At 38.0% G+C, this 12,679-nt stretch overlaps 1 protein-coding gene across 1 annotated transcript; it reads right to left on the minus strand.

The window, feature by feature from the left end:
• Nucleotides 1-521: 521 nt before the first annotated feature.
• On the minus strand, nucleotides 522-11,017 carry vdac1 (voltage-dependent anion channel 1). The gene is made up of 9 exons (XM_036588154.1): nucleotides 10,884-11,017; nucleotides 8,635-8,704; nucleotides 7,962-8,011; nucleotides 6,432-6,584; nucleotides 5,723-5,775; nucleotides 4,540-4,767; nucleotides 3,153-3,303; nucleotides 2,914-2,971; nucleotides 522-1,560 (listed from the first exon to the last, which is right to left on the minus strand). The coding sequence occupies exons 2-9, from the start codon at nucleotides 8,699-8,701 to the stop codon at nucleotides 1,469-1,471; spliced, it is 852 nt and encodes a 283-aa protein (XP_036444047.1). The 5' UTR covers nucleotides 8,702-8,704; nucleotides 10,884-11,017; the 3' UTR covers nucleotides 522-1,468.
• Nucleotides 11,018-12,679: the final 1,662 nt, after the last annotated feature.

Below are 12,679 nucleotides of genomic sequence, written 5' to 3' on the forward strand. Positions count from 1 at the left end.
CGAAAAATTCATGTTAATGATTCCACTTCATTTTAATATCAACCTTTATTTCTACTCAGAAGTACATTGAAGGTGACCCTCATCTACAATGTAATATTTAATACAGTGTGCAGTGATGAGTGTTGTCAGGGTCTCCAGTAATGAATCTTAGAGCAGAGTGATAGACTGAATCTAGTGGTTTAAGGTTATTGGTAGCAGCATGTCTATATGTTTGGAATAAATTCCAGGAATGCAGTCATTCAGATAAAGTTTCAGAATTAATGAGATCATAGGCATTCAGTAAATGCATGGAGATTAGATTTGGCCCAATTATTTGATCAGGTGAGAAAATAGCCAGGGGGTAGTAGCCAGCATGACCTTGCAATAGGAGGGCATCTTCTCCCAAGTTACCCCACTTCTGCAGTAACTTTTTACTGAATTGAAATGCTTACTGGAGTATTTGGACAGAACAAAGAAAAACAGAAAAATATTCTTACTCTCTTTTTTAATGACAAACAGTGAATGACAGTAAAGAAACAGAGTCCCTATTTAAATCACTTTTTATTGACCTTTAAGGAGTTACAATACTGCCAAGTACATAGTGTTCTGAACCTACTGCAAAATCGGAAGACTACATCCCCTATTAAAATGTACAGTGTTTTTTTTTCTCCCAAAACATTTGCTTAAGAAGGTTGGCCAGTGAATAGGATGAATTATCCATCCTTTAATTTCAGGGACACTTGACGAGTTTTGATGTAAACCTTACAGACAGCATAGAAGAACACTGGTAAAACAATATTTTGCTATATGTAACAAAACAAAAAATCATGTCCAGTTTTCACACACAAAGACACATGAAACAAAAAACACAATGTTTTCAGGTTTGGTGTGGAGCTGCTGCAGAGGTGAAGGGTAACTACACCAGCCACAGTGTGGAATCACATACCTTTTTTCTTCTTTCAATGAGATTAGTTTCCATAAAATAAGTCCCTTTCTACAGAAATAACCTCCAAGTAGCAAAGGAATGTTCTCTAGTACTCATGACTCTCTGTAGTATCACTATGACTAGTCTAACTCTAGACTTTAATGTCCAGAGTTTTTTGGACAACTGTTCTGACCACTCACCATCTTTAGTATTTTTCTAAAAAATATTCATTTCCTTCCTCTGCACTGTAATAAATAAATTAATTTGATCAGATGTGTCTAGTGGAATATTACAAATCGTTACAATCTGTTACAACTGCTATTTATCTTTTGTGAGACCATCCCAGCACAGTACTTGTCCCTTTTTTGAAAAAGTGAGCCACTGAATTCCATTAATTTACCTTAAGAAGTCCTTTAAACGTGGCGGTTCAACTGTGAGTGATTTGAAAATGCAGAAGCTCTTCTCAATCGGCGCAGATATTAAAAGAAACACAAGGTGTGTAAGGGTATCTATTCATATTTTTTTCTTTTTTTGAGGTTGGGGATTGCTGCATTCCTCACTTTTCTATGCTTCAAACTCCAGCCCTAGACCCAGCTTGTGTCCACCAGCATTAATGTTCTTCCCATCCAGGAGAGCAGAGAGGGTCAACTTAACACCTAGGTTTAAAAAAACAAAAAAAAAATATATCACGCAATTCTTATTACAGGCAATGAAATAAAAGATAAAAACATAGGCCCCTGAAAAATGCAGCAAGCTAGAAACTACTCTTAACTAGTCTTTACTAGGATTTTCTTAGAAGTCTGCCTCTATGTTCACATTAAGAGGCAGCAAGGCGCTAATGTCGCCCCAAGTTTGTCTTTTGTGGGTGTGCTGCTCTTTATGTCTGACAAGAAAATGTAAAACATATGTATTACATACAGTTGTATTCAAAAAAGTCCACATCCTCTACAAATCCTCTAAACAAACACACCCCGAATATGTTAAACTCAGCAAACAGAAACAGAAATTATGCATTAAAATTTGCAGCAAGTAGGCAAATTTTACACTCATGATGAAATGAAATGAAATGTCAGTAGGAACAAAAATTTTAAAGAGTAGAGACTGGGGCCTTGGAACCCCATGTGTACGACTGGTCCAGAGCCCATAGTTTATACTGTTCCTTCACTGTGTCATAATACATTTGCATAAAGTTGAAAAAATGTCAACTTGATTCCTCGGACCTCGTTTCCCAGTCTCTCCATTGAACTTTCAGTCCCTATTCCCAAAAGTCTCGTGCAAAATATTCCAAGGGAAAACTTTTATCCACAGTTGATATTTCAATAAAAATGGTAACACACAAAGTAGACGTTATTTCACATTTTCTTGTGCCTCGAAAACACTTACAACGAGGCAAACTTGCTGCAATATTAGCAACTTGTCGCCTCTTAGGGTATAGTGAGCAATCAGTCAGTAATTCAAAACATATGAATTATACAAAATACAGAATTTATATGATCAGTGCAACAAAAACTGAAGTTTGCTGCAGAACGAAGTAATATTAAGGTATCAGTACAATAGAGGGTAGATAATGCAGATTAAATAAAATGCAAAGACTAAATCTAAATCTGTCAATCTTATAGACAAGGGTTGCCTTAACTGATTATCTCGGGGGGCCGAAGTACAATGCTTGTGGTGGGTCATTAGCCAAAAAGACAAATCAATATACAAATTAAGAATGTAGTCATATTTATTTTTTTTAATATTACTTTTATCAGTATATTGCATTTTGTTACTTTGGTACTATGAAAATACTATTTTAAAAGAAAAATAAAAATGTAAAAAATTACACTAAAAAAATATTTTTCTTCTTACTGCGTGAGGGAGATCTTGGGCTAACTTTGGCATGCAGGCCACACCTTCTCCCACAAGGCAAAATATGTGTGCAACTTTCTTTTCATGAGGCTGACACTCATGACTATAAAGTTATTAGCTGCATAAGTTTAGTGCATTAAAGTCTTTTTTATACCTACCTGGCTTCAGGGTCTGAGTGTATCCCAGGCCAACAAGGCTAGAGTTGTTCACTTTGGCCTATAAAACATATTTAAAATATTTTTTTATTTAGTTGCAAACAAACTAAGCACAACATTGTGTGGGATAAAGAGTACTCTTCAAGAAGGACGTTAATCTGAGCCACATTAAAAGGCCAGACAGTGGGAAGGTCACTGCACAGCCAATGAGAGGGCTTAATGACATCACAGACACAACATACCGAAAACGAGGCGTCTGCATCAATCTGATACTTGGCAGCAATGCCAAAGCGGGTGTTGCTGTTGCCAGCAGTCCAGGCCAGATTGACTGCTGTCTCCAGTTTATCATTCACCTTCTGGTAGATGGATCCACCAAATTCAGTCCCATCATTCCTGTTTTTTAAACAAAAATAAGAACACTCTATAAGTGTCTGTAATTACCTACTTCCGTAAACTTTAACATAAACCTTACCACAAAATAATCAATTTAAAATGTATTTATGCATTAAACACAAACTTAATCTCATTCCACCATTTTAAAAACTGCAACCTTCCCAGCTCTCTCCAATAAATACAAGTGCTGTGTGTCTCAGCAAGAGACAAATAACATTAATGCTCTCTAGACTGGCCACAAAGCCCCGGACAAATCCAATTCAACTTACTGGGAATAAAAGTGGATAAAAATAACCTGCCATTCAGACCTAGCAGGCCACACATTGTAAGGTGCAACGAAGAGCAGATAAGCAGGACAATGCTACGTTCAGTCTTGCTTGTGGCAAACCAATTCATACAGTGCAAATCATGTTAATTTATTAACTATACTAGACAACACTTAGCTCATCATGCAAACAGTGCACTGGTGTGCTTATAAGGAGAATATTTTGTTTCTTTGTGTTAGAGGGTTGGGACAGCTACCATTCTCAGAAACATTAACTGAATGCTCCCAAGTGATGTCACTGACTAAGAAGGTTGCACTCTATTGCTGATTCCACCCCTGAGAATACAATAGGCTCTGCTGTTTGGCCTAATGAAGGGCTTACCTCACCCTCTGTTTATAGAGTTAATGATAAATAATCAAGTGCATATGCTAGGCATGGGTGGGCAACATGACAATATGTTACTGTGATATACTCAAAAGTGTGTGTCACAATACACTTTTCTGAGTATATCATGGGTATTGTCAGTACTTATAAAAACACCAAACAAATGCATATATCCCCCCCCCCAAAAAAAAAGATATTCAGAGCCTGTAAACCACAACTAGCGTACAGTAACTGCATAAACAGCATAGTAACAAGTAGATGATTGGCTGTCAGTCTATTATGGCAGTATTTTATGAATTGATTTAATTATTCTTTCTGTTTTTCCTTTTTTATGATTTTATTTTTGAAATTTCTTTTGCTGTTTCTTTTTTTTGCTTTTTATGTTACAGTTTGGTTGTAAATCTTGCAAATGTCTTCAAGTATTGTGATGTTAGTTTTGCCATTCTTCTAGATCACTGAATTGAGTCATTAGCATTCTCGTTTCTGCTGACCAATGACTGGTTCTGAGGCTTTGGGGAGCCTTCGAGAGCAACTGGCACATGTCTGTCATAAGGGCTGAGAAAAGAAAAAAGTTAAGGTAGCTTACACATTTGTGTGGAGCTGAAATTCATCAGTCTTATATCCTACGGCAAAGTTGCTCTGGGTGACTCTGTTCTTTCCTGCCTCAAACGTCATCTGGTAGCCAGCAAGCCAGCCCTCATAGCCCACCACTACAGCACCATGCACAGCAGTGCCATTGATATCATAATGTACATCACAGCCGAGATTGATGTGCTCCCGCTTGTAGCCAGTCTTGATCTTGCCACTCTTCTTCCTATGTGGAGAAATCAAGAAACTGTTATGGTGAACAGTGGAGTCCAACAGTACTACCAAACTGTGACGGTCCCTTTGGGGGTGCGGGGGGGGCTTATTGTGAGACAAACCTATATTAAAGATACATTTTTTGAAATATCTTTGAATTTATTTTCATGTTAGTGCAATTAACAGTTCATACAGTGATGTATGTGAGTCTGATAATTTCTTGGCTTGACTCACTCCTTTCTGAGGTAAATCGGCTGCAACTACAGGCCAGGTGGTATGCTAATGTTCAATAAAAGTCATTCAGTTAGACACTAACTAGCTAGCATTCTACTTCTTAATTTTAATATATAATTAACCACATCAAAAAAGCACACTTATATCGTTTGAATGAGCCATGCTGTTTTATGTTGTGTTTTACTTCTCTGCCAAATTGGGGCGTGCACAGCAAAACACCTTATTCTTCATTGTAGCTGAGCCAGTCAAATTAATCCCAAATAGGAATAAACTGTAGCTCCCTTATAGACTTGCACATGCCAGCATTGGACTGACTCATTTTTAAGTTTCACCTGCCACTTGGTCAGTTTGGGAAGGTTTTTAAAACATTCTGAGTGATAGCTTAGCTTAGATAGCTTAGCTTAGATAGCTTAGATGCTGCAGCTAAAGTGACATCGCTGGTGAGTAAGTTTATAAAGACTTAAACTTATTCACTGTGACCACTATACAGGCGCCTATGTAGGCTACTCTTCTGGGAAACCTTTCCAAGATACATGCTGAAATTATCATTTTTAAAGTGTTTACTTCTCAAAGAACAATTTAAGTTTTTTGTAAAATAATCTGTTAGCCTGTTTGTTTTTACCTTGTGCATTTATTTGTCCAGTCGCTTGAAACATATATACTGTATTTCCATATAGGTAGTTCGTTTTATGATACTCTTATGAAGCACAAAAAAAAACAAAACAAACACATACCCTGTGTTCGGAGAAAAGGAGGAATCAAATGTCAGCTTGAGTCCTTTGGCCAGCTAAAGACAGTAGAGGGAACAAACCACAGTCCATGATTAAAACAAGAGTATCAGTTCTTGATTGATCAGGAGTTGGTCTACGGATCTCAAAGGAATACTTCACCATAAAAATATAGCCATATTTGCAATTTTATCCCAATGTGTTACATAGTGATCAGATAAACATAACAGAGCTGTCATGTAATAACCCTCACCAAATGTAGTTGATCTGCCAAGATATGTCAAGAAACCAATTAACCAAGATGCAAGGTGTCTGAATTCTGTTTCTCTAATTTCTTTACTCGTTGATGTGAATGTAGCTAAAAAGTAATGGAAGGCTTTACTCCAACAACTGGATAAAAGCATGAACAAAATTCAGGCTTCACGTTGGCCATGCGTACTGTTTAGCTATTGGAGAATTTTAAAAGAGAAAGTGTTTGATGAATTAGGCATGATTTTGCACAAAACTAATAACTGAGGTTATCTGTTATCAACATTACCCTCACAGCTCCAGTGCAAAAACTAAAGAAGCAAACTCTGGAGATCAAACACATGTTTTACTGATTAATGATGTAGTTACTGACTACATTTAAGGGAAGCGTAAATCTATGTACATTTTTTTAATGTATCATGAACAGTTTGTTCACTTTAGTTAGAGAAAGACAGGGTCCTCTCACCTGGTCCTCCAGGGTAATTTCTGTGCCCAGAGTGTTGTCAGTGTTCCACTTCTCAGTGAAGGTCAGTCCATGTTCAGCCCATTTGTACTTGGTCTCCAATGCTCCTGACACCTTGCTGGTCTCTGTGTTGGCAGAGCCTGTACTTTTGAATTCCTATGGTCAGGGAATTCAGACAAAAGCATATGTTCACAGCACCAAGAATATGCTACTGAAAGGATTAACAACCTATAATTGCAATAGACTTAAAATGGTAAAACTTTATCCTGTTCCTTTGTCAGGTAACTCTTCAATGCTTAGACTACATGATCCACATCACCAACAGCTGCTCTCAATGACAGTCATATTAAGGGCAGCACTTCAGATTTGTTAGTTGAGTGATAGAGACCCTTCACTAGCAGTAGCCCCTATTTTTAGCCTGAAATAAATCACAACTGCATTTTTGTTCAGTACTACAAACATCCATTTAGGTCATCCTGACCAGCTGAGAGTGTGTTTCATGTATATTCTAAATATTGACACACTACTACACATTTTTGGTGAAGCAACTAAGTTACAGTACAAGCAACAAGAATTAACAGTCTATGTAATACATATAAAGGTTTTACAATGGTTTCCTAAATTTTACCATTACCTTCACTGTGGTAATAGCAGATCCATCATTATACATTTTTGTGAGTCTGTTAGTTAATGATTTATGTTGCAAATTACCTACCTTATTGTTTAAACAGTTTAACTGATTACTATGATGGATTATTTACAAGTGCAGTGACTGCACAATTCAATGATACAGCACTTACATGCAAAGCACTCACTTCTTGATGAGGGGTCTTTATAACAGAAATATTCTTTTGATGCTACCTTCATTTAAAAATAATTACAGAGTTTTGGAATTAACTAAATGCATGCCAAAATAATTTACTTTTTGTATATTATGAATTAAACAGCTTTCCAGTAGCATTAATGCCATTTAGCTCCAGAAAGCAGCATCAAGGTTGCTGCACTTTTTCTTTTTTTTTTTTAAATCAAAGCCAGTGCTTTTTAATGCCTCAAAAATGAGTTCTGTTGCCATGTAGCCATTCACCAGTGGTCAGTTTCTGATCACAGGACCACTGTTGGTGGGATATATTTGGATGAACTATTTGGAATTCGTTTAATATACACAATGACTGTTTTCAACCTTTAGGCATTATCTTAGAATTTAGTACCTCCGCTAGAAAAAAAAGACATTTTCCAACATCATGTGAGCTTAAAATTTAAAAATATGTTTTAGGACTTTATAACACTTACACAGGATATACAGGAACCTTGACAATATGAAATTTTTACTGTCCTGTTAGTTCCTATTTCTGTGCAGATTTGAGCTAGCACTAGCTAACCAGCATCTGTAGCTAACCAGAAATGTAACATTTCTTTAAAACAATTTTCCTATACATTCTAAAACTTATGACAAATACAGCAGATTACATCAAGCTGATTACAAAATAGTTAAGTCATAGTAGTGCTTTGTACAATAAACAGTTGATTACTTACCAGTCCATTTTCTGACTTTGTTTTCAAGTCCAACTTGATAAGACCAAAGCCTTGATAAGATCAAAACAATAAATTAGTTTCACACAACAGTTACAACCTATTGTAATTTGGCTGCAAATGTTTATCTTTAAGATTACAATCCATACAGCTTTAAATTTCATTGAACAAAAACATAAATTAACATTTTTTTAATTAAAGGAAATTAGCCAGCTGAAATAAATTGGCCCCTGATTAATGGACTGAAGATAAGTAATGATGCTTTTTATACAAAATGAATTAAGGCTCTAATCAACATCTGGTGTGACCACCAGTTTCATCATGCAGTGTGACATCTTTGCATAGAGGTTAAGAGATTGTGATACTGATACTGTCAATTACAGGAGGAGCACACTAGTCCTGATCATTCATAACATGCCTACTGTCGACTTCCAGATTAGTTTTTGTTCCATTCAAAATATTTAGTAATGAGATGTCAAGCACCTAACCCCAGATTGTAGTCAATTTCAATGATTGTGGTACCTTTCCTGAAACATGGATGTTTTTACTTTGTGTCAACAAAATGTAGTCCACCAGGTTCCCATGCTGTATGCATTTCATATCACATCCATTTCCACTTGACAACCGATGTTCTAGAAGCCCCCAACTAAGCAAATGAGCTGAAATCAACTCCTACCATATCCCTTGGTGAAGACATCCTTGGCAGACTTTCCCAAGTCAACGTATGTTGGGGGAACAGCCATTATCTGCAAAACACAGCAAAAAATACATCATTACATTTCACAGAGCTACATCCTGATGCTAAACAGGAACCCAGCCACAGAGCAGTGCTGTGGAATGTGTGCTCTTACAATAACTACCGGATTAAGAGGACAAGCTGTGGTCACCGGGTGCATCAGAGGAATGGAAATTTTTTAAAATAATTAATTCTGTCCTGTTCAACTTTTAGGAAAGAGTTACCGGAAAAACACGGTATGCTGATGCAAAAGTCACCTTTTATCCCATTTACCTATTAGCTATTTTCACTGAACAACTCATTCTCAGCAGAAAACACAATGCAGTCGCTTCTTATCAGGAAACAGGCTTTAAAAGTTGATCCTGACAGTAAGAGCCTGAAGTTACTGAATTACTACAACTCAGAACAGGAAAGAGCTTAGCTCCCCTGTGGGGATAAAGGACGTGTAACTGGTAGGACAAAGTTTAACACTTCCCATGGAACAGCATGCACCAATGTCACACCCTTGATCTAGCCTGACAAGTTCGACCTCCTATAGTGCATCCAATATTAGCTAATCACTTCTCTTTCATTTATAGCACTAGTTGCTAAGCACATGCTAAGCCACTTCCATTTCAAATATTCAAGCTATATAAGTTAAGCATATAAAACATTGCACTGCATGTACCTGTCTGCCACTAATGGATTTTTAAAGTATATATGTTTTAGGCCAAAAGCTTATCAAAACTATTGTACAACTATGACTCAAATCATGTATTTGTACAGTGTACTTGTAGCCATTTCAAGTAGTACTATTCGGTCCAATAGCTTTTAGAAGCATTTAGACAGCTAGTTTCTATCACAATGCAGTGAACAATTCTGATGCCAAGTTTACCCGTTGCCCATTTTTGGCAATCAGGTGAATCTAAACATCTGTCCAGTGCCAATGTGCTTTTTAAGGCAAATTGTTCAATACACTTTACATGCGTTTCACTTCTATAGGGGTGTGTATTTCACATCTAATCACTCTGAAAATACTTTGTTTATATCTTAATGATGTAATTATGCAAAAAGCTTGATAAAATCGGTGGGTTTTCCCCTTCAACTCCACTGTAATTAATTTAGTAGCAAGAAGTTTAATTAAAACGGTTCTTCAAAATTATTTAGCCTAATGATTCTATAATTTGAATCTTTTTACATTGATATTACGTACTCACATCTAATTTTATAAGAAAAGCTACTGCATGTATATTTTTATTCTCCAAATATGCTAAGCCATGGCAATGCGAAAATCTACATTTAATATATACCAACTATTAACCTGAAAATGCAAGATTTATGCGATACGCCTTTTTGGGCCGTGTTTCAGGATGGATCCAAATGTCAAGGTTACTCAGTGGAGCAAAGGAACAGGAAACAAGGGGAAAACGTCGCCTGAGTGTAAGAAGCGGACAAGCCTAGCTCTAAAGACCAGAAAAATATTACACGTTTAACCTGCTGTTCATGTTCAACTTATAGAGTGAACTAGCAGCTGATGCAATAGAAGCGTGAACTACAGCATTTACAATGTCAACGAGAATGAGTTTCCTAAGTAACGTTATACAAAACCATACATGTTAGCATTTTCTTTAAACTTCTCAGGTGGTTATTTTTATTCATATAGTTGCCACTTCTCCATGAGTCCCATAGATGAACGTGAGTAAGGTAGTCAGAGGCAATGACGAACGTAGTCGTGCCAAGGATCACGAACATGCATCCAATTGTTCGGTTACTACCTGCCCCTTTAGCCACAAAGCTACAGAGCTTTGTTAGCTGTCTGGCTAAGTGCAACCAAGCTAAGAAAACCACCAAATCGATCTTGCTGGTTTGGTTTTCAGTGGTCAGCAAGATCGCAACATCGATTTAATGATGCTTTAATCTGTCTGACCAAACAACACTGTCAAATCGCCAAAAGTCAAGCGGCGAGCTTGACTGGCGAGCTACTAGGCCGTGGTCGCGTAGCTAGCGTTAGCTAACTACTCGGGCTCTCTGGCTGCACTGCACCACGCTCAATATCTCACCATCATCACTACCATCAGCATCTTCACGACTGTGCTCCTACTGCTCACTGATAAAACGCTGTGCAGTGCAAAGGCAGAGTAAACCCAAATCAGTGTTCAACGATTTTAATCGCACTATAAAACTGATAAAGGTCATAAATGTCAAGATACCTTAGCAACTGCTTTTCAGCTCAGCCCGGTGAGACTTCTCCGTCGACTGGATAAAGGGAGGAATGTAGAGGGTACGTTACGCTACATGCGTACGAACGCTTGCACGCAGCACCACGCCTCCTGCGCTATTCGTGCAGCGCATGCGCAGTTTGTGGGATCGGATTTTGCCAATTCTTGCCGAAATCGACTAGTCTGCATCAGTGCGAACCGCTGGGACTTTGCTTGCGGCCGTTTGATTATTATAGGACGGAAATTCTGTTGCTTGTGAGCGTAAATTATGTTATGATAGCAGCCGCACAAGAGCGTAAGGTCATCATGACGAATGTCAAGTGTCGACCAGAGGAGTACAACGTCCCCCAGTACTGAGATGTAGAGCAGTGAAACGGCGTTCTCTGGCGTGATGAAGCTCCATCTAATACATGCTGTAGAAGACGCGGAAAACTTACATCATACGAGGAGAGTAGACATTTCTAACCACTAGTTGCACTTAAAAGCACAACCACACAGTTACTATAATAAACACAATTAATGTAGCAGCAACAACAGCAAGTATGATGCGTCCCAAGATCATTTGCACGGCCACAACCCCTAAGCTCCTCACGGCAGCGCTGCCCGTGGGGGACGCCACAATAGACATACATACATACATACATGTATACATTCATACACATGTATACACCGATCAGGCATAACATTATGACCACCTTGTTTCTATGCTCATTGTCCGTTTTATCAGCTCCACTTACTATATAGTTTTGGAGTTTGTAGTTCTACAATTACAGACTGTAGTCCATCTGTTTCTCTGCATACTTTGTTAGCCCCCTTTTACGCTGTTCTTCAGTGGTCAGGACAGGGTAAAAGGGGGCTAACAAACTATGCAGAGAAACAGATCAGTTACAGTCTGTAATTGTAGAACTACAAAGTGCACCTATATAGTAAGTGGAGCTGATAAAACGGACAATAAGCGTAGAAACAAGGAGGTGGTCATAATCTTATGCCTGATCGGTGTATAGACCGATACATATATTAAGTACATCTGCTTGTATCTATACTCTCTGTCCATTTTGTCAGCTCTACTTACTATATAGCTGCACTTTGTAGTTCTACAACCACACCTGTAATCTACATCTGTTTCTTGGCATCATTTATTCGACCCATTATATCCTGCTCTTCAGTGGTCAAGACCGCCACAGAGCAGAGATTATTTGGGTGGTGAATTATTCTCAGCACTTAAGTAACACGTGGTTGTGGGGTGTTAGTGTGTGTTGTGGGTCAGACACAGCAGTGCTGCTGGATTTTTTCACTCCACTTACTGTCTATTAGAAACCCTCCTTGTTGGTCCACCTTGTAGATGTAAAATCAGAGATAATAGTTCATCTGTTGCTGCAAAGTTTGTGTTGGCCATTCTCTAGTCCTTTATCAGTGGTCATAGGACACTGCTGGCTGTTGGCATTTGGTTGGTGGACTAATCACAGTCCAGCACTGACACTGAGGCATTTAAAAACTGTAGTGCTGAGACTGATCCACCAACCAAATAATAATACTTGCTCTGTGGGGGTCCTGACCATTGACAAGCTGGGTAAAAGGGGGCTAACAAATGATGCAGAGAAAAAGATGGACTACACCTGCACCGATATGAAGTAGACCTGATAAAAATTACAAAGAATGTAGATGCAAGGTAGGTGTACCAAAAGAATTGGATGGTCGTGTGTGTGTGTGTGTGTATATATATATATATATGTACACACACACATATACACACACACACGCACGTGTAGAACAATGGGGCCAAAAGT

Source organism: Colossoma macropomum, unplaced genomic scaffold (assembly GCF_904425465.1).
Source record: "Colossoma macropomum unplaced genomic scaffold, Colossoma_macropomum, whole genome shotgun sequence".
Lineage (NCBI taxonomy): Eukaryota > Metazoa > Chordata > Actinopteri > Characiformes > Serrasalmidae > Colossoma > Colossoma macropomum.